General features: G+C 49.7%; 1 protein-coding gene across 1 annotated transcript in view; it reads right to left on the minus strand.

Moving 5' to 3' along the window:
- The window catches only part of itpr3 (inositol 1,4,5-trisphosphate receptor, type 3), a gene marked incomplete at its 3' end in the record, with an annotated part of 71679 nt that extends 49986 nt beyond the window's left edge, over positions 1–21693 (minus strand). The window contains exons 1-4 of the mRNA XM_038276963.1: positions 21318–21693; positions 5606–5676; positions 1527–1648; positions 1327–1413 (exon numbers count right to left, since the gene is read on the minus strand). Of these exons, the coding sequence (XP_038132891.1) occupies positions 1327–1413; positions 1527–1648; positions 5606–5676; positions 21318–21409 (372 nt within the window). The remainder of the gene's footprint in view (positions 1–1326; positions 1414–1526; positions 1649–5605; positions 5677–21317) is intronic.
- Between the last annotated feature and the right edge of the window lie 271 nt (positions 21694–21964).

Below are 21964 nucleotides of genomic sequence, written 5' to 3' on the forward strand. Positions count from 1 at the left end.
CAGAACCAGCAGGTCCTGGACCGGACCACAGAACCAGCTGATCCTGGACCGGACCACAGAACCAGCTGATCCTGGACAGGACCCACAGAACCAGCAGGTCCTGGACCAGACCACAGAACCAGCTGATCCTGGACCGGACCCACAGAACCAGCAGGTCCTGGAGCGGACCACAGAACCAGCTGATTCTGGACCGGACCCACAGAACCAGAGAGTCCTGGACCGGACCCACAGAACCAGAAGGTCCTGGACCGGACCCACAGAACCAGAGAGTCCTGGACCGGACCCACAGGACCAGAAGGTCCTGGACCAGACCACAGAACCAGAAGGTCCTGGACCGGACCCACAGAACCAGCTGATCCTGGACTGAACCCACAGAACCAGAGAGTCCTGGACCGCACCCACAGAAACAGAAGGTCCTGGACCGGACCCACAGAACCAGAGAGTCCTGGACCGGACCCACAGGACCAGAAGGTCCTGGACCAGACCACAGAACCAGAAGGTCCTGGACCGGACCCACAGAACCAGCTGATCCTGGACTGAACCCACAGAACCAGCTGATCCTGGACTGGACCCACAGAACCAGAGGGTCCTGGACTGAACCCACAGAACCAGCTGATCCTGGACTGAACCCACAGAACCAGCTGATCCTGGACTGGACCCACAGAACCAGAGGGTCCTGGACCGGACCACAGAACCAGCTGATCCTGGACTGGACCCACAGAACCAGGAGGTCCTGGACTGAACCCACAGAACCAGAGAGTCCTGGACCGCACCCACAGAACCAGAAGGTCCTGGACCGGACCCACAGAACCAGAGAGTCCTGGACCGGACCCACAGGACCAGAAGGTCCTGGACCAGACCACAGAACCAGAAGGTCCTGGACCGGACCCACAGAACCAGCTGATCCTGGACTGAACCCACAGAACCAGCTGATCCTGGACTGGACCCACAGAACCAGAGGGTCCTGGACTGAACCCACAGAACCAGCTGATCCTGGACTGAACCCACAGAACCAGCTGATCCTGGACTGGACCCACAGAACCAGAGGGTCCTGGACCGGACCACAGAACCAGCTGATCCTGGACTGGACCCACAGAACCAGGAGGTCCTGGACCGAACCCACAGAACCAGCTGATCCTGGACCGGACCCACAGAACCAGAGGGTCCTGGACCGGACCACAGAACCAGCTGATCCTGGACTGGACCCACAGAACCAGCAGGTCCTGTTGGGTTCCTGCTGTGACCATGACGCATGGAGAGGATGTTCTGATGACATCATCATCAGAGAAGCAGCCTAAACCCTGCAGAACCAGGAAGGTCCGGTACCTGTATGACGGTCCCGTACTTCACCACGTCTCCGTGGACCTTCTTGTTTTCCGTCTCGTTCTGCTTCTGCTCCAGGTTGGACGCGTGCTGCAAGGAACAGACAGAAATCAGCACAAAGTTCTGCTTCCATGTTGGTTCAGATCCAACATGGACGCCAGTGTGGATCCAGGAAGAAAGATGGAGGCCATGAGGCGGCTGACCTGCAGCTTCTGAAGCAGAACCACGTCAGCAATCTTGTCCTTCTCATGTTTGGCTTGTTTGGCTTTCCAGTACTGCTTCTGGGCCGAGTAGCGGCTCATCGGACACACCTTGAACAGGCAGTCTGCAGACACAACCGGACAGCGTTCTATAGTAACCAGGTAAAAATACTTCACTACTGTACTTGAGTATATTTTGGAGTACTTTATATTTTCCAAGAGTAAAAATTTTTTTGAGAACTTTCACTTTTATTTCACTACATTTACAACATTTTTTCCTTTTTTTCCTTCAGCTGAGAGTCGAAGTCTGTTTCTCTGAAGCAGGCCGGTTTGATCCGGGTCAGAACCGGTTCCGCTAACAGTCAGAGATGTAGATGCAGAAGCTTCCCTCCATCAGGCAGGTTCTGTAGAACCAGCCCAGATGGGTTCAGAACTGGGTCAGGATGCTGAATGTTTTATTTACCGCTGAAGGCCTCCAGGGGGAGCGACCTACTTCTAAACTGGACCAGATGAACGGCTTCCTGCTGGCGCTACGGCTCCCTGTAGGGCCAAAATGGACTCACATCAAAGGCTTCTTTCTTTGGCCTCCAGAACTGAAGGCAGAACAGATTCTTTTGGGTTTCCTGCTGCTGACCCAGGAACAGAGACCCAGCTCCCTGATACCAGCAGAACCACGGCTATGCCGAGAGAGGGCTGCTGCAGACGGGCTAACGTTAGCCGCACTGCAGCATTTAAAGTGGGAGGAGACATATAGAGATGTGTATGTGTATATATATATATATATATATATATATATATATATATATATATATATATATATATATATATATATATATATATATATATATACATATATATATATATATATATATATGTGTATATATATATATATATATATATATATACACATATATATATATATATATATATATATATATATATGTGTATATATATATATATATATATATATATATATATATATATATATATATATGTGTATATATATATATATATATATATATACACATATATATATATATATATATATATATATGTGTATATATATATATATATATATATACACATATATATATATATATATATATATATATATGTGTATATATATATATATATATATATATATATAAAGATATATATATATATATATATATATATAAAGATATATATATATATATATATATATACACATATATATATATATATATATGTGTATATATATATATATATATATATATATATAAAGATATATATATATATATATATATATAAAGATATATATATATATATATATATATAAAGATATATATATATATATATATATATAAAGATATATATATATATATATATATATATATATATATAAAGATATATATATATCTTTATATACAGTGGGGCAAAACAGTATTTAGTCAGCCACCAATAGTGCAAGTTCTCCCACTTAAAAAGATGAGAGAGGCCGGTAATTTTCATCATAGATATACCTCAACTATGAGAGACAAAATGAGAAAAAAAAATCCAGAAAATCACATTGTCTGATTTTTAAAGAATTTATTTGCAAAATATGGTGGAAAATAAGTATTTGGTCAGTTACAAACAAGCAAGATTTCTGGCTCTCACAGACCTGTAACTTCTTCTGTAAGAGGCTCCTCTGTCCTCCACTCGTTACCTTCATTAATGGCACCTGTTTGAACCCGTTATCAGTATAAAAGACACCTGTCCACAACCTCAAACAGTCACACTCTAAACTCCACCATGGCCAAAACTAGAGAGCTGTCAAAGGACACCCGAAACAAAATGATAGACCTGCACCAGGCTGGGAAGTCTGAATCTGCAATAGGTAAACAGCTTGGTGTGAAGAAATCAACTGTGGGATCAATTATTAGAAAATGGAAAACATACAAGACCACTGATAATCTTCCTCGATCTGGGGCTCCACGCAAGATCTCACCCCGTGGGGTCAAAATGATCACAAGAACGGTGAGTAAAAATCCCAGAACCACACGGGGGGACCTAGTGAATGACCTGCAGAGAGCTGGGACCAAAGTAACAAAGGCTACCATCAGTAACACACTACGCCGCCAGGGACTCAAATCCTGCAGTGCCAGACGTGTCCCCCTGCTTAAGCCAGTACATGTCAAGGCCCGTCTCAAGTTTGCTAGAGAGCATTTGGATGATCCAGACCATGACTGGGAGAATATCATATGGTCAGATGAAACCAAAATAGAACTTTTTGGTAAAAACTCTACTCGTCATGTTTGGAGGAGAGAGAATGCTGAGTTGCATCCAAAGAACACCATACCTACAATGAAGCATGGGGGTGGAAACATCATGCTTTGGGGCTGTTTTTCTGCTAAGGGACCAGGACGACTGATCCGTGTGAAGGAAAGCGAGCATCAGTATGGGGAAGAAAGGTGATTTGAGTGACTTTGAACGTGGCATGATTGTTGGTGCCAGAAGGGCTGGTCTGAGTATTTCAGAAACTGCTGATCTACTGGGATTTTCACGCACAACCATCTCTAGGGTTTACAGAGAATGGTCCGAAAAAGAAAAAACATCCCGTGAGTGGCAGTTCTGTGGGCGGAAATGCCTTGTTGATGCCAGAGGTCAGAGGAGAATGGCCAGACTGGTTGGAGCTGATAGAAGGGCAACAGTGACTCAAATAACCACCCGTTACAACCAAGGTGGGCAGAAGAGCATCTCTGAACGCACAGTACGTCGAACTTTGAGGCAGATGGGCTACAGCAGCAGAAGACCACACCGGGTGCCACTCCTTTCAGCTAAGAACAGGAAACTGAGGCTACAATTTGCACAAGCTCATGGAAATTGGACAATAGAAGATTGGAAAAACGTTGCCTGGTCTGATGAGTCTCGATTTCTGCTGCGACATTCGGATGGTAGGGTCAGAATTTGGCGTCTACAACATGAAAGCATGGATCCATCCTGCCTTGTATCAACGGTTCAGGCTGGTGGTGGTGGTGTCATGGTGTGGGGAATATTTTCTTGGCACTCTTTGGGCCCCTTGGTACCAATTGAGCATCGTTGCAACGCCACAGCCTACCTGAGTATTGTTGCTGACCATGTCCATCCCTTTATGACCACAATGTACCCAACTTCTGATGGCTACTTTCAGCAGGATAATGCGCCATGTCATAAAGCTGGAATCATCTCAGACTGGTTTCTTGAACATGACAATGAGTTCACTGTACTCAAATGGCCTCCACAGTCACCAGATCTCAATCCAATAGAGCATCTTTGGGATGTGGTGGAACGGGAGATTCGCATCATGGATGTGCAGCCGACAAATCTGCGGCAACTGTGTGATGCCATCATGTCAATATGGACCAAACTCCCTGAGGAATGCTTCCAGCACCTTGTTGAATCTATGCCACCAAGAATTGAGGCAGTTCTGAAGGCAAAGGGGGGTCCAACCCGTTACTAGCATGGGGTACCTAATATGTATGTATATGTATATATATATATATATATGTGTGTGTGTGTGTGTGTGTGTGTGTGTCATATGTAATAAATCCAGTTATATCACATGTACATCATCAAATTTATCACTTGGCTCATCTGTGTATAAAACATTAATTTTATTGTGATGGTTTTGTATAATAAGTTATATTTCATGATTTATAGACTTCATAATGACTCTGTAATGTGATGGGCCGATTTTTTTATTCTGAGTTAAAGTTAATCTACTGATGCTATGAAACAGTCGGTCTGTGTCCAAGTGATGAATTTATCTTTATTTTAAAAGTCTGAAAATGAGAACATCATGGTTGTTGTTGTGATAGTTTACATTGTGACCAGTCTAACTAGGGAGTACCAATATGGCAGCCGGTGGCTTCCTCTCCACTGTCGCTACAAGCATGCTTAGTGTGAGGGATTGCTGAAGAGTCAATGAGTCGATGCAATCAGCTGGTTTTCCTTAGATAGAAAACTTTGAATCAATCTGACTGGATGATCTGGTTGATCTGGATCTATAAAGTGACCTGAGATGACATGATGTGAATTGGAGCTATAGAAATAAACTGAATTATTGAAAAAGAAAATGTTACCTCTGAACTTCTTGGGAGGATTCTCCAAATCCCCAGCAGCTGGTTCCACCACGCAGCGGTCATCCACCAACCTGCAGAGAGGAGACCAGCAAAGGTCAGTCACTGTTTCTACTGGCCAGACCACAAAACCATGAGGCTGCTGTAACCAGGCCGTCTGCGTGTGTCGCAGTGAACACAGATATGCCCCGCCCCCTTCCCCAGACACTCTGCTGCTCCTCTCCAGAATTGTAGGTGAGCGCAGACAGGAGGCCTCTGATTGGTCAGATCTCCATCCGCTGTACACTATGGGTATTTCCTGTTTGGTTCCTTACCGGCTTGTTCTGTTTGTCTGACCGCCATTGTGGAAAACGCCTGGTGAAGATGGAGCAGCTAGCAGAGCGAGGTGAGCGAGAACGCTGGGACCCTTTTCCCACCTGGATCCCCGCTCTTTTTGGCCCTCATGTCCCTCCATTGTCATACAAACTTGCCCCCACTTCCTCATCGGCCGTATCTAGACCCACAGCTGGTTCCTGATTGGCCCTCTGGCGTTCTGGCGTGGAATAACAGCGCAGACCACGCTTCAATATTGGACATAAATCAAAAATATCTGCGACACGCTGCTGGACGATAACCAGACCTTTAGCCTGCAGACCCCAAACAGCCAGGAGAACAAGGGTCAACCTTTTTTTAATTCCAGTTTTACTGATTTCAGTCTCTCTGTGCTGAGCCAATCGGAAAGAGTCTGCTCTGTGTTGCCCTTAGCAACAGCATTTGATTGGCCACTCACAGACCAATAGAAATGCTGTTCCACCAAGAAGCATAGAAATCCCCCCCCCCCAGAGTTTAGTTAAAACCTTAAAAACATTATATTTTAAAATATAAAAAGGTAGATTAATTTAGACTCAATCTCTGCATGCGCACAAATTACTCAACATTTTTTTTTTATTATTGTTTCAAAGTTACATTTTTAAATTTTCTATAATACTGGAACAAATGTTATCTCCATGGTAACCTAAAGCCATCTTTACGGACGTGGCAGGAAGCCAGGGTACCCAGAGAGAACCCAGACCTGCTCAGGAAGAACATGCAGAAAGACGCCATGATGGGATTCAAGCCCACAACCTTCTGCTTAATGGCCACACACAGGGCCGATGGGCAGAAGTCCAAAGTCACCATGAGGGAAGGTTCTGGAAAAAATGGAAGGCCGTCGCCACGGCAGCAGAAAAGGTCCTGGAGAAACTAGGAGGCCGTCGCCACGGCAGCAGGGAAGGTTCTGGAGAAACTAGGAGGCCGTCGCCACGGCAGCAGGGAAGGTTCTGGAGAAACTAGGAGGCCGTCGCCATGGCAGCGGGGAAGGTTCTGGAGAAACTAGGAGGCCGTCGCCATGGCAGCAGGGAAGGTTCTGGAGAAAACTTGAGGCCGTCGCCATGGCAGCAGGGAAGGTTCTGGAGAAACTAGGAGGCCGTCGCCACGGCAGCAGGGAAGGTTCTGGAGAAACTAGGAGGCCGTCGCCATGGCAGCGGGGAAGATTCTGGAGAAACTAGGAGGCCGTCGCCATGGCAGCAGGGAAGGTTCTGGAGAAAACTTGAGGCCGTCGCCATGGCAGCAGGGAAGGTTCTGGAGAAACTAGAAGGCCGTCGCCACGGCAGCAGGGAAGGTTCTGGAGAAACTAGGAGGCCGTCGCCATGGCAGCGGGGAAGGTTCTGGAGAAACTAGGAGGCCGTCGCCATGGCAGCAGGGAAGGTTCTGGAGAAAACTTGAGGCCGTCGCCATGGCAGCAGGGAAGGTTCTGGAGAAACTAGGAGGCCGTCGCCACGGCAGCAGGGAAGGTTCTGGAGAAACTAGGAGGCCGTCGCCATGGCAGCAGGGAAGGTTCTGGAGAAAACTTGAGGCCGTCGCCATGGCAGCAGGGAAGGTTCTGGAGAAACTAGGAGGCCGTCGCCACGGCAGCAGGGAAGGTTCTGGAGAAACTAGGAGGCCGTCGCCATGGCAGCAGGGAAGGTTCTGGAGAAAACTTGAGGCCGTCGCCATGGCAGCAGGGAAGGTTCTGGAGAAACTAGGAGGCCGTCGCCACGGCAGCAGGGAAGGTTCTGGAGAAACCAGGAGGCCGTCGCCATGGCAGCAGGGAAGGTTGTGGAGAAAACTTGAGGCCGTCGCCATGGCAGCAGGGAAGGTTCTGGAGAAACTAGGAGGCCGTCGCCACGGCAGCAGGGAAGGTTCTGGAGAAACCAGGAGGCCGTCGCCATGGCAGCAGGGAAGGTTGTGGAGAAAACTTGAGGCCGTCGCCATGGCAGCAGGGAAGGTTCTGGAGAACATGGCTAACCTTCTGCCTTTCTGTCAGTGAGACTTTCTAAAGTCAGGATGAAGATGAACAACGAGGCATGTGACTGGAACGTTTTAGTGACCGAAGGTTGCCATAGAAACCAATTGAAGCAGCCTGGCTTCGTCAGGAGGACCCGTAATTTAAAGTGGGAGGAGACATGTTTTCAGCCAATCAGCAGCGAGCTGATGACATGACAGAACCCAGCCTCTGTCATGTGATCAGCTCCGGATGTGAGAACTGAAACTGAAGGCGGTTCCGTCGTCTGAGCACAGGAAGCTGCTCTGAGGCCGTCTGATGGAAGCTGTGGTTAAACTGGTACTATTTATAGAGATGCCTTTCTAGAGCCGCTCCGCTAACCATGGACCTTCTGCTGCTAGGCTGGAGCTATGGAGCACAGGAGGGATTGCTGAAGAGGCAATGAGTCGATGCAATCAGCTGGTTTTCCTTAGATAGAAAACTTTGAATCAATCTGACTGGATGATCTGGTTGATCTGGATCTATAAAGTGACCTGAGATGACATGATGGGAATTGGAGCTATAGAAATAAAATGAATAGAATTGGATCTATGTTTGTTCTTTTCCCTTCTCCTTGAAGAACCATCCAGGCAGTTCTTTCCTCTGTGTGGAGCGAACACACAGCAGGTCCAGAACCAGGTCCGGAACCAGCTCCGGAACCAGCTCCGGAACCAGCTCCAGAACCAGGTCCAGAACCAGGTCCGGAACCAGCTCCGGAACCAGCTCCGGAACCAGGTCCGGAACCAGGTCCAGAACCAGCTCCGGAACCAGCTCCGGAACCAGCTCCAGAACCAGGTCCAGAACCAGGTCCAGAACCAGGTCCAGAACCAGGTCCGGAACCAGGTCCGGAACCAGGTCCAGGATCAGGTCAAGGACCAGCTCCAGAACCAGGTCCAGAACCAGGTCCAGGACCAGGTCCAGAACTCAGGGCAGACTCCCACCCTGAAGCTCCATGCAGCAGCAGGTCAGACCCCGATGGGGGAAGGAGCTGCAGAGACCAGGGCTGGTCTGGATGGTTCAAAGGTCTACAAACCATCTGGTCCTCATTGGGTCCCATCTGAGGTGAGAACAGTAGAACAATAATAGTGGACAAAGACTGGAAAGAGTTGAGATCTGAAGGACCATCAGCCCTCCACCACCGTGCCCGGACACTGGTTGCCTCAAACAGGGCTGATCTTCGAGGTCAAACATCTCTGGATTGGTTTCATCCAGGCGTTCTGCGTCTCACTCAGCTGCAGACCTTCATCCTGTCCTCATCTTGTTCTCCCCTTCCAGACGGCCAGACCTGTCCAGGTTCATGACCTTTGACCTTTAACCTGCGAACCTGTAGCATCTGGAGCAGGTTTCCTGCTCTGACCTTAGGCTGGATCTGCTTTTAGGTGACAAGAACATCTGAAGCAGCAGAAGCTGCTCCTCTGAGGTCAGTATTGTAACGGTGAAGGACGGAGACGTGCGGAGGAGCAGCGGTGGATGTGGAACAGCTCTCATTGGTTAACATGACAGGCCCGTACCATGATGCAGGTGAGCGGGGGGTGATGGAGGATGTGGGAAGAAAAGAGCTGCTGACAGCGAGGATGAGGAGGAGTCACCAAATGTTCACCTCCATTATTTTATTTAGAGGAAACCGCAGCCTGTAAACAAATCAGGAGTCTGCAAATTATGATGCAAATGTCTCCCAGCCGAGTTCCTGTGGATCATCGGCCGACATGTTGCTTCCTGTAACCCTGAAGAGACTGAAAACCTGTTTGTTCTTCACCTGAAGGCATGTTGAGCCCTCAGCCTGCTGACAGACTGTCTGCTGTGGTGGGGTCTGCAGACACCCCCCCCCCAGTCACTCATCATTACCTCTTCTGTCTCCCTTCTTCACATTCCAGTCCTCTCTCGCTCTAATCCTCCTCCACTCATTACCTCGGCGCCTAGAAGGAGCTCCCCTCTCAGATCAGCCAATCAGCTGCCTTGTCTGCCTCCAGGTGTGTGTCACCTGCTGATTGCTCCATTCACTCTCCCTCAGGTGTGTTTATTCAGACTCTATTCATCAGTCGGGTCCAAACGGCAATAATTAGCAGGAAAAACAAACTCTGTCACACATGAGCAGAACCATGCAGGTCCGTTAGCTCGTTAGCATCAGACTCCATCATCCCCGCTAAGGTGAGACCACCAAGCAGGTTCAGGTGAGGGGGGACTGTTCCACATCTCCTTCAGAGAGCAGGAAGCCTTCTGCTGCTCTGATGTTCCAGAGAAAGGTCTGCAGAAATAGAACCCTTCATCTCCAGAACCTCCCTGTTGGGTCCAAACCTGGAGAAGCTTGCTGACTCATCTTCTGGGCCCCCAGAGGTCCAGCAGGACCTTCTGCACCGCTGACAGTTTCAGCCTCGGTGGTGGTGAGGGAACATCATCAGTCTGCAGGCCAGGCGCTGTCTGTCTTTCATATGGGGCCCCTGAGGACCTGCTGGGCTCAAAGTTCTATCAGGTCCTCGTACTTCGCTCCCATCCTCTGTCCACCACTGAGTTCACTGCCTTTACGTTAAAAGCTGCTAATAACTGTGTTAAATGAACATTTCAGGGCTGAGGACCTGACCTCCAGGTTTTTTGCAGACCAGCTCAGTAAGATCGTTTCTTATTCAAATCATCTCATGGTCAATCTCTGCTGCTTTCTGCCCCATAAATATGGGACTCCTCCCAGCCGAGCGACGCTCCGCCATGTTTTCACCAGTTAAACAAACCACCAGTCCATAAATCTATTGGAGGAATGGTTTGGGAGGCTGCTGAGACATGCTAGCTTATTTGCTCCGCATGGATCTGGACGTCCATGCAGGACTCCTGCTTCCAGGGCGGGACGTATCAGCAGGACTGTTCCTGAGCGCTGTTAGCGATGCTGCTGCCTGACAGCGCTGGGCGGCTGCAGCACTATTTGACTGTATGGAAAGCAGCTGCTGGATCGTTTACTCTGGAAACAAAACCAGGAGATCATCCCCAGACCCCCCCCCAACACCACCACTGAAACCAGCAGGACCTGCAGACACAGAGATGTTTGATTAGAAGTTTCCTCCCGGATTTTAGTCGTTCCTCTGTTTGCTCTGATGGGAGGAGGACAGCAGGAATATTTACATTCCTTCAGTTGAGTGAAAATGACGACTGGCCTGACTGAACCGCAGCAGCAGAGCGTAGCCCTTACTGAGCGCCACGTTCAGTCTGGCTAAACGGAGAAACCAAACGCCACTCAGCCTCCATCAGACTCCATGACCAAAAGCTCTTCTGCAGTCTGAGCGCTGTGCAGTAATAAGGCTCAGAGAAGCATGAGAGGCTGCAGCAGTTTAGTCTGATTGTTTAAAATTGAACTTTAATACGTTTCACTGCATTAAATCTAAATAAAAAAGCTGCTGTTTGTGAAGCGCTGAGTTTTATTTAACAGCAGAAAATATTCTCATGCTGGAACCTGTTGGATCAGGATCAGGCATCCAGGCCCAGATGATCCCAGATCATCCAGCTGAGTCAGACCCACATGTTTGGACCTAAACCGGGTCTGGACTGCTATCCTGGACGTCTCCCTGCCAGGCGGTCTGACCCGACCCGGATGCTGGATGTTTAGTAGAACATCAGAGTGAAATGAGCTTTAGAGCCTTTAAGGCAGACAGGAAGAACAGCCGGGATGGATGAAGAACCTTCAGTGGACCTCCTCCCTGACTGCCGCTTGGTCTACATCCGGTGGACCTCCTCCCTGACCGCCCGGTTGGTCTACGTCCGGTGGACCTCCTCCCTGACTGCCGCTTGGTCTACATCCGGTGGACCTCCTCCCTGACCGCCCGGTTGGTCTACATCCGGTGGACCTCCTCCCTGACCGCCCGGTTGGTCTACATCCGGTGGACCTCCTCCCTGACCGCCCGGTTGGTCTACATCCAGTGGACCTCCTCCCTGACCGCCCGGTTGGTCTACATCCGGTGGACCTCCTCCCTGACCGCCCGGTTGGTCTACATCCGGTGGACCTCCTCCCTGACCGCCCGGTTGGTCTACATCCGGTGGACCTCCTCCCTGACCGCCCGGTTGGTCTACATCCGGTGGACCTCCTCCCTGACTTCCCGGTTGGTCTACATCCGGTGGACCTCCTCCCTGACTTCCCGGTTGGTCTACATCCGGTGGACCTCCTCCCTGACTTCCCGGTTGGTCTACGTCCGGTAGACCTCCTCCCTGACCGCCCGGTTGGTCTACGTCCGGTGGACCTCCTCCCTGACTTCCCGGTTGGTCTACGTCCGGTGGACCTCCTCCCTGACTTCCCGGTTGGTCTACATCCGGTGGACCTCCTCCCTGACTTCCCGGTTGGTCTACGTCCAGTGGACCTCCTCCCTGACCGCCCGGTTGGTCTACATCCAGTGGACCTCCTCCCTGACCGCCCGGTTGGTCTACATCCGGTGGACCTCCTCCCTGACCGCCCGGTTGGTCTACATCCGGTGGACCTCCTCCCTGACCGCCCGGTTGGTCTACATCCGGTGGACCTCCTCCCTGACCGCCCGGTTGGTCTACATCCGGTGGACCTCCTCCCTGACCGCCCGGTTGGTCTACATCCGGTGGACCTCCTCCCTGACCGCCCGGTTGGTCTACATCCGGTGGACCTCCTCCCTGACCGCCCGGTTGGTCTACATCCGGTGGACCTCCTCCCTGACCGCCCGGTTGGTCTACGTCCAGTGGACCTCCTCCCTGACCGCCCGGTTGGTCTACATCCGGTGGACCTCCTCCCTGACCGCCCGGTTGGTCTACATCCAGTGGACCTCCTCCCTGACCGCCCGGTTGGTCTACATCCAGTGGACCTCCTCCCTGACCGCCCGGTTGGTCTACATCCGGTGGACCTCCTCCCTGACCGCCCGGTTGGTCTACATCCGGTGGACCTCCTCCCTGACCGCCCGGTTGGTCTACATCCGGTGGACCTCCTCCCTGACTTCCCGGTTGGTCTACATCCGGTGGACCTCCTCCCTGACTTCCCGGTTGGTCTACATCCGGTGGACCTCCTCCCTGACTTCCCGGTTGGTCTACATCCGGTGGACCTCCTCCCTGACTTCCCGGTTGGTCTACGTCCAGTGGACCTCCTCCCTGACCGCCCGGTTGGTCTACATCCAGTGGACCTCCTCCCTGACCGCCCGGTTGGTCTACATCCAGTGGACCTCCTCCCTGACCGCCCGGTTGGTCTACATCCGGTGGACCTCCTCCCTGACCGCCCGGTTGGTCTACATCCAGTGGACCTCCTCCCTGACCGCCCGGTTGGTCTACATCCGGTGGACCTCCTCCCTGACCGCCCGGTTGGTCTACATCCAGTGGACCTCCTCCCTGACCGCCCGGTTGGTCTACATCCGGTGGACCTCCTCCCTGACCGCCCGGTTGGTCTACATCCGGTGGACCTCCTCCCTGACTTCCCGGTTGGTCTACATCCGGTGGACCTCCTCCCTGACTTCCCGGTTGGTCTACATCCGGTGGACATCCTCCCTGACCGCCCGGTTGGTCTACATCCGGTGGACCTCCTCCCTGACCGCCCGGTTGGTCTACATCCAGTGGACCTCCTCCCTGACCGCCCGGTTGGTCTACATCCGGTGGACCTCCTCCCTGACCGCCCGGTTGGTCTACATCCGGTGGACCTCCTCCCTGACTTCCCGGTTGGTCTACATCCGGTGGACCTCCTCCCTGACTTCCCGGTTGGTCTACATCCGGTGGACCTCCTCCCTGACCGCCCGGTTGGTCTACATCCGGTGGACCTCCTCCCTGACTTCCCGGTTGGTCTACATCCGGTGGACCTCCTCCCTGACTTCCCGGTTGGTCTACATCCGGTGGACCTCCTCCCTGACTGCCGCTTGGTCTCCATCAGCACCACAGCTCCACATGTCCTCCTGGGAGGGAGAACTTGCTGGTGCTCTCTGGTGAACTAATCATGGATCCACACAGACGTGTCGTTGATGGTTTCCAAGCAGTGAGAGGTCAAAGGTCATCCTTCAGCGCTGCTCAGAGCAGCTCATCGTTTCTGGTCTTGAGGCTGGAACCTTTTCACCATTTAGGCTTCAGAACCTTCCAGATGGATTCAGATCCTCAAACCGTTTGGATGCAATTTATGAATGAACTGAAAACAGCGTAGTGCTGCATAGTGCCGCAGCAGGTGGCACTGCTGCCTTGCCTTGCCTTGCCTTGCCTTGCGGCAGTGCTACCCGTTAGGTTAATGGGCAACTCTAAATTCCCCATAGGTGTGAGTGTGAATGGTGGTTTGTCTCTGTGACTGACCAGCTGGATGGATGGTTGATGGATGATTGATTGATGGATGGATGGATGGATGGATGGATGGATGATTGATGGATGGATGGATGATGGATGGATGGATGGATGGATGAAGGATGGATGATTGATGGATGGATGGATGGATGGATGGATGATTGATGGATGGATGATGGATGGATGGATGGATGGATGGTTGATGGATGGATGGATGGTTGATGGATGATTGATTGATGGATGGATGGATGGATGGATGGATGATTGATGGATGGATGGATGATGGATGGATGGATGGATGGATGGATGGATGATGGATGGATGGATGGATGAAGGATGGATGGATGGATGGATGATTGATGGATGGATGGATGGATGGATGATTGATGGATGGATGGATGGATGAAGGATGGATGGATGGATGGATGATTGATGGATGGATGGATGGATGGATGATTGATGGATGGATGGATGATGGATGGATGGATGGATGGATGGATGAAGGATGGATGGATGGATGGATGATGGATGGATGGATGGATGGATGAAGGATGGATGGATGATGGATGGATGATCAGGCTTTGGGGAGATGTCTTCAGCAGGGTGGGAGACGGATGTTTTAGTCTTTGCAAAGAGACGGTTTTCTACGTTCTTTGAGCAGATAGCAACAAGTAAAGTTCTGAGTGTGGTCTACATCCAGCAGTGGGTGCAGGGTTAGTCTGCGGTCAGTCACTGCGCCTCCATGAGTCAGAGGTTAATGGGCATCTCTAAATTCCCCATAGGTGTGAGTGTGAATGGTGGTTTGTCTCTGTGACTGACCAGCCACCTGTCCAGGTTAGACCCCGCCTCTCACCCATAGACTGCCTGAGATAGGCACCGCCCCCACTGCCACCCTGACAGCAGTAACTGGGAGGAGATGGATGGATGATGGATGGATGGACGGATGGATGGATGGATGGATGGATGGATGGATGGATGATTGATGGATGGATGGATGATGGATGGATGGATGGATGGATGGATGAAGGATGGATGGATGGATGGATGGATGGATGATGGATGGATGGATGATGATGGATGGATGGATGGATGGATGATTGATGGATGGATGATGGATGGATGGATGGATGGATGGATGGATGGTTGATGGATGGATGGATGGTTGATGGATGATTGATTGATGGATGGATGGATGGATGGATGGATGGATGGATGATTGATGGATGGATGGATGATGGATGGATGGATGGATGGATGGATGGATGATGATGGATGGATGGATGATGGATGGATGATGGATGGATGGATGGATGATGGATGGATGGATGGATGGATGATTGATGGATGGATGGATGGATGATTGATGGATGGATGGATGATTGATGGATGGATGAATGGATGATGGATGGATGGATGGATGATGGATGGATGGATGGATGAAGGATGGATGGATGGATGGATGGATGGATGGATGATTGATGGATGGATGATGGATGGATGATCAGGCTTTGGGGAGATGTCTTCAGCAGGGTGGGAGACGGATGTTTTAGTCTTTGCAAAGAGACGGTTTTCTACGTTCTTTGAGCAGATAGCAACAAGTAAAGTTCTGAGTGTGGTCTACATCCAGCAGTGGGTGCAGGGTTAGTCTGCGGTCAGTCACTGCGCCTCCATGAGTCAGTCTGTCTGAGCAAAGCTTCCAGTGATTCCTCCCTGGATTACCAAGCAGGATGTAGAACAATGCAAACAGACCCGTTCGCCTCCTCCCTCCCTCCCTCCTCATCAACCAGCAGCGTTTATAGACCTGGGCTACAGTTCAGGAAACAACTTCAATCAAACCATCTAAGATATTCTTCTATTTTATCTAGAAAGTCTTTTCTATATTGCTTCTATTGATTGATTTCTATACAATTCATTCATTTCTATTTTAATCTATTTCGTGTGTTTTTGTTCCAAATCTTTAGCAGCTAATTAATCAGAGTAGAGGTGTGGATAAATCAGTGCCCAACCAGAAGGTTCCACCTCCTCCAGGAGCTGGATTATGCTTCTCCTCCTGCATCCCAGGGAGTAGAAGGTTCCACCTGGAGGAAGCAGAACCCTGAGGAAACCAGAACATGTCAGCAACCCATCGCCTTGGAGACGGGCTTCAGGGTTCTGGACAGAAATGTTTCTTAAAGCAAGAGGAAGAAGCGTGAAGATGGAGCAGAGCAGCAGGACATACTCAGCTGCTCCTCACTGGGTCACCTTTCTACGAGACTGGACAACTTTCTACAAGACTGGACACCTTTCTACTAGGCTGGACACCTTTCACTGGACACCTTTCTACGAGGCTGGACACCTTTCTATGAGACTGGACACCTTTCTACAAGACTGGACACCTTTTGACAAGACTGGACACCTTTCACTTGACACCTTTCTACGAGACTGGACACCTTTCTACGAGGCTAGACACCTTTCTACAAGACTGGACACCTTTCTACAAGACTGGCTGGACACCTTCTTACAAGACTGGACACCTTTCTACAAGACTGGCTGGACACCTTCTTACAAGACTGGACACCTTTCTACAAGACTGGACACCTTTCTACAAGACTGACTGGACACCTTTCTACGAGACTGGACACCTTTCTACAAGACTGGACACCTTTCTACAAGACTGGCTGGACACCTTCTTACAAGACTGGACACCTTTCTACAAGACTGGCTGGACACCTTCTTACAAGACTGGACACCTTTCTACAAGACTGGACACCTTTCTACAAGACTGGACACCTTTCTACAAGACTGACTGGACACCTTTCTACGAGACTGGACACCTTTCTACAAGACTGGACACCTTTCTACAAGACTGGCTGGACACCTTCTTACAAGACTGGACACCTTTCTACAAGACTGGCTGGACACCTTTTTACAAGACTGGACACCTTTCTACAAGACTGGCTGGACACCTTCTTACAAGACTGGACACCTTTCTACGAGACTGGACACCTTTCTATAAGACTGGCTGGACACCTTTATACAAGACTGGACACCTTTCTATGAGACTGGACACCTTACTACGAGGCTAGGCACCTTTCTACAAGACTGGCTGGAAACCTTTATACAAGACTGGACACCTTTCTACGAGACTGGACACCTTTCTATGAGACTGGACACCTTTCTACAAGACTGGACACCTTTCTACAAGACTGGACACCTTTTGACAAGACTGGACACCTTTCACTTGACACCTTTCTACGAGACTGGACACCTTTCTACGAGGCTGGACACCTTTCTATGAGACTGGACACCTTTCTACAAGACTGGACACCTTTTGACAAGACTGGACACCTTTCACTTGACACCTTTCTACGAGACTGGACACCTTTCTACGAGGCTAGACACCTTTCTACAAGACTGGACACCTTTCTACAAGACTGGCTGGACACCTTCTTACAAGACTGGACACCTTTCTACAAGACTGGGTGGACACCTTCTTACAAGACTGGACACCTTTCTACAAGACTGGACACCTTTCTACAAGACTGGCTGGACACCTTCTTACAAGACTGGACACCTTTCTACAAGACTGGCTGGACACCTTTTTACAAGACTGGACACCTTTCTACAAGACTGGCTGGACACCTTCTTACAAGACTGGACACCTTTCTACGAGGCTAGACACCTTTCTACAAGACTGGCTGGAAACCTTTATACAAGACTGGACACCTTTCTACGAGACTGGACACCTTTCTACGAGGCTAGACACCTTTCTACAAGACTGGCTAGACACCTTCTTACAAGACTGGACACCTTTATACAAGACTGGACACCTTTCTACGAGACTGGACACCTTTCTACGAGGCTAGACACCTTTCTACAAGATTGGCTGGACACCTTCTTACAAGACTGGCCACCTTTCTACGAGACTGGAAACCTTTCTACGAGGCTAGACACATTTCTATGAGACTGGACACCTTTCTATGAGGCTGGACACCTTCCACTTGACACCTTTCTACGAGGCTGGACACCTTTCTACGAGGCTGGACACCTTTCTACTAGGCTGGACACCTTTCACTGGACACCTTTCTACGAGGCTGGACACCTTTCTATGAGACTGGACACCTTTTCTGCAAGACTGGACACCTTTTGACAAGACTGGACACTTTTAACTTGACACCTTTCTACGAGACTGGACACCTTTCTACGAGGCTAGACACCTTTCTACAAGACTGGACACCTTTCTACAAGACTGGCTGGACACCTTTCTATGAGACTGGACACCTTTCTACAAGACTGGACACCTTTCTACAAGACTGGCTGGACACCTTCTTACAAGACTGGACACCTTTCTACAAGACTGGCTGGACACCTTTTTACAAGACTGCACACCTTTCTACAAGACTGGCTGGACACCTTTTTACAAGACTGGACACCTTTCTACAAGACTGGCTGGACACCTTCTTACAAGACTGGCTGGACACCTTTATACAAGACTGGACACCTTTCTACAAGACTGGCTGGACACCTTTATACAAGACTGGACACCTTTCTAGGAGACTGGACACCTTCCTACGAGGCTAGACACCTTTCTACAAGACTGGCTGGACACCTTTCTACGAGACTGGACACCTTTCTATAAGACTGGCTGGACACCTTTCTACAAGACTGACTGGACACCTTTCTATGAGACTGGACACCTTTCTACAAGACTGGACACCTTTCTACAAGACTGGCTGGACACCTTCTTACAAGACTGGACACCTTTCTACAAGACTGGCTGGACACCTTTTTACAAGACTGGACACCTTTCTACAAGACTGGCTGGACACCTTCTTACAAGACTGGCTGGACACCTTTATACAAGACTGGACACCTTTCTAGGAGACTGGACACCTTTCTAGGAGACTGGACACCTTTCTAGGAGACTGGACACCTTCCTACGAGGCTACACACCTTTCTACAAGACTGGCTGGACACCTTTTTACAAGACTGGACACCTTTCTACAAGACTGGCTGGACACCTTCTTACAAGACTGGACACCTTTCTACGAGACTGGACACCTTTCTACAAGACTGGCTGGACACCTTTATACAAGACTGGACACCTTTCTATGAGACTGGACACCTTTCTACAAGACTGGCTGGACACCTTCTTACAAGACTGGACACCTTTCTACGAGACTGGACACCTTTCTACAAGACTGGCTGGAAACCTTTATACAAGACTGGACACCTTTCTACGAGACTGGACACCTTTCTACGAGGCTGGACACCTTTCTATGAGACTGGACACCTTTCTACAAGACTGGACACCTTTTGACTAGACTGGACACCTTTCACTTGACACCTTTCTACGAGACTGGACACCTTTCTACGAGGCTGGACACCTTTCTATGAGACTGGACACCTTTCTACAAGACTGGACACCTTTTGACAAGACTGGACACCTTTCACTTGACACCTTTCTACGAGACCTGGACACCTTTCTACGAGGCTAGACACCTTTCTACAAGACTGGACACCTTTCTACAAGACTGGCTGGACACCTTCTTACAAGACTGGACACCTTTCTACAAGACTGGCTGGACACCTTCTTACAAGACTGGACACCTTTCTACAAGACTGGACACCTTTCTACAATACTGGACACCTTTCTACAAGACTGGCTGGACACCTTCTTACAAGACTGGACACCTTTCTACAAGACTGGCTGGACACCTTTTTACAAGACTGGACACCTTTCTACAAGACTGGCTGGACACCTTCTTACAAGACTGGACACCTTTCTACGAGACTGGACACCTTTCTACAAGACTGACTGGACATCTTTCTACGAGGCTAGACACCTTTCTACAAGACTGGCTGGAAACCTTTATACAAGACTGGACACCTTTCTACGAGACTGGACACCTTTCTACGAGGCTAGACACCTTTCTACAAGACTGGCTGGACACCTTCTTACAAGACTGGACACCTTTATACAAGACTGGACACCTTTCTACGAGAATGGACACCTTTCTACGAGGCTAGACACCTTTCTACAAGATTGGCTGGACACCTTCTTACAAGACTGGCCACCTTTCTACGAGACTGGAAACCTTTCTACGAGGCTAGACACCTTTCTACAAGACTGGCTAGACACCTTCTTACAAGACTGGACACCTTTCTACAAGACTGGACACCTTTCTGTGACGCTAGACACATTTCTATGAGACTGGACACCTTTCTATGAGGCTGGACACCTTCCACTTGACACCTTTCTACGAGGCTGGACACCTTTCTACGAGGCTGGACACCTTTCTACTAGGCTGGACACCTTTCACTGGACACCTTTCTACGAGGCTGGACACCTTTCTATGAGACTGGACACCTTTTCTGCAAGACTGGACACCTTTTGACAAGACTGGACACCTTTAACTTGACACCTTTCTACGAGACTGGACACCTTTCTACGAGGCTAGACACCTTTCTACAAGACTGGACACCTTTCTACAAGACTGGCTGGACACCTTTCTATGAGACTGGACACCTTTCTACAAGACTGGACACCTTTCTACAAGACTGGCTGGACACCTTCTTACAAGACTGGACACCTTTCTACAAGACTGGCTGGACACCTTTTTACAAGACTGCACACCTTTCTACAAGACTGGCTGGACACCTTTTTACAAGACTGGACACCTTTCTACAAGACTGGCTGGACACCTTCTTACAAGACTGGCTGGACACCTTTATACAAGACTGGACACCTTTCTACAAGACTGGCTGGACACCTTTCTATGAGACTGGACACCTTTCTACAAGACTGGACACCTTTCTACAAGACTGGCTGGACACCTTCTTACAAGACTGGACACCTTTCTACAAGACTGGCTGGACACCTTCTTACAAGACTGGCTGGACACCTTTATACAAGACTGGACACCTTTCTAGGATACTGGACACCTTTCTAGGAGACTGGACACCTTTCTAGGAGACTGGACACCTTCCTACGAGGCTAGACACCTTTCTACAAGACTGGCTGGAAACCTTTCACTGGACACCTTTTTTCTAACTAATCAGGTTTTTATGGAGCTGTCTTGTTTTTTTCCTGCAGCTAAGGTTATGTTACTGATGATGATGATGATGATGATGATGATGATGATGATGATGATGATGATAGTTTCCACTCACCCCAGCGTGCTGATGAAGCCGTTCACTGAACCCTCCGCATACAGAGACAAGATGTCTCCGATGTGGAGGAAACTGGAAGCAGAGTCCGACATCCTGCTGCAGCAGCTGGACAGACAGCAGCTGGACAGACAGCAGCTGGACAGCAGGGGTCCACCTGTCGGTCCCTCAGCAGCTGGAGCCCAGCGGGGCTTCTGTCTGGACGCTGCAGCCGCTCCTCTGAGCCGCTGCCCGGTTCTGCATGGAAACAAAGTCCGCCTGAAGTTCTCCGAAACTTTCCAACAGCCTGTCTCTGCAGGAGGGACAGTCTGTCTGCAGCTTGGACTGTTTCCACGGAGCTGTGGACACGCAGCTCCCCCTCCCTCCACCCCTCCCACAGTGACTGGAGGGCCAACCAGGAAGTGAGCCGCTGCGGAGATAAGCCTCCAGGCTTCAGCAGAGCTGCACCTTCAATAAATACAAGTCATGAGGGGGGGGTTACTTTAAAGTTACTTTATTAACTTTAATAAAGTTAATAAAGTAAAGTCAGAACTTCTCCATTGTGGGACAATAAAGTGTTTTTTCCCCCCTATTCTATTCTACATTAGAGACTGCAGGCTGATAAAGGTTTATTCCTGCTATGTCTGCTGGTGACCGACAGATGGCAGCAC

Source organism: Cyprinodon tularosa, unplaced genomic scaffold (assembly GCF_016077235.1).
Source record: "Cyprinodon tularosa strain WSP-4 unplaced genomic scaffold, ASM1607723v1 ctg1292, whole genome shotgun sequence".
In the NCBI taxonomy this organism is placed as follows: domain Eukaryota; kingdom Metazoa; phylum Chordata; class Actinopteri; order Cyprinodontiformes; family Cyprinodontidae; genus Cyprinodon; species Cyprinodon tularosa.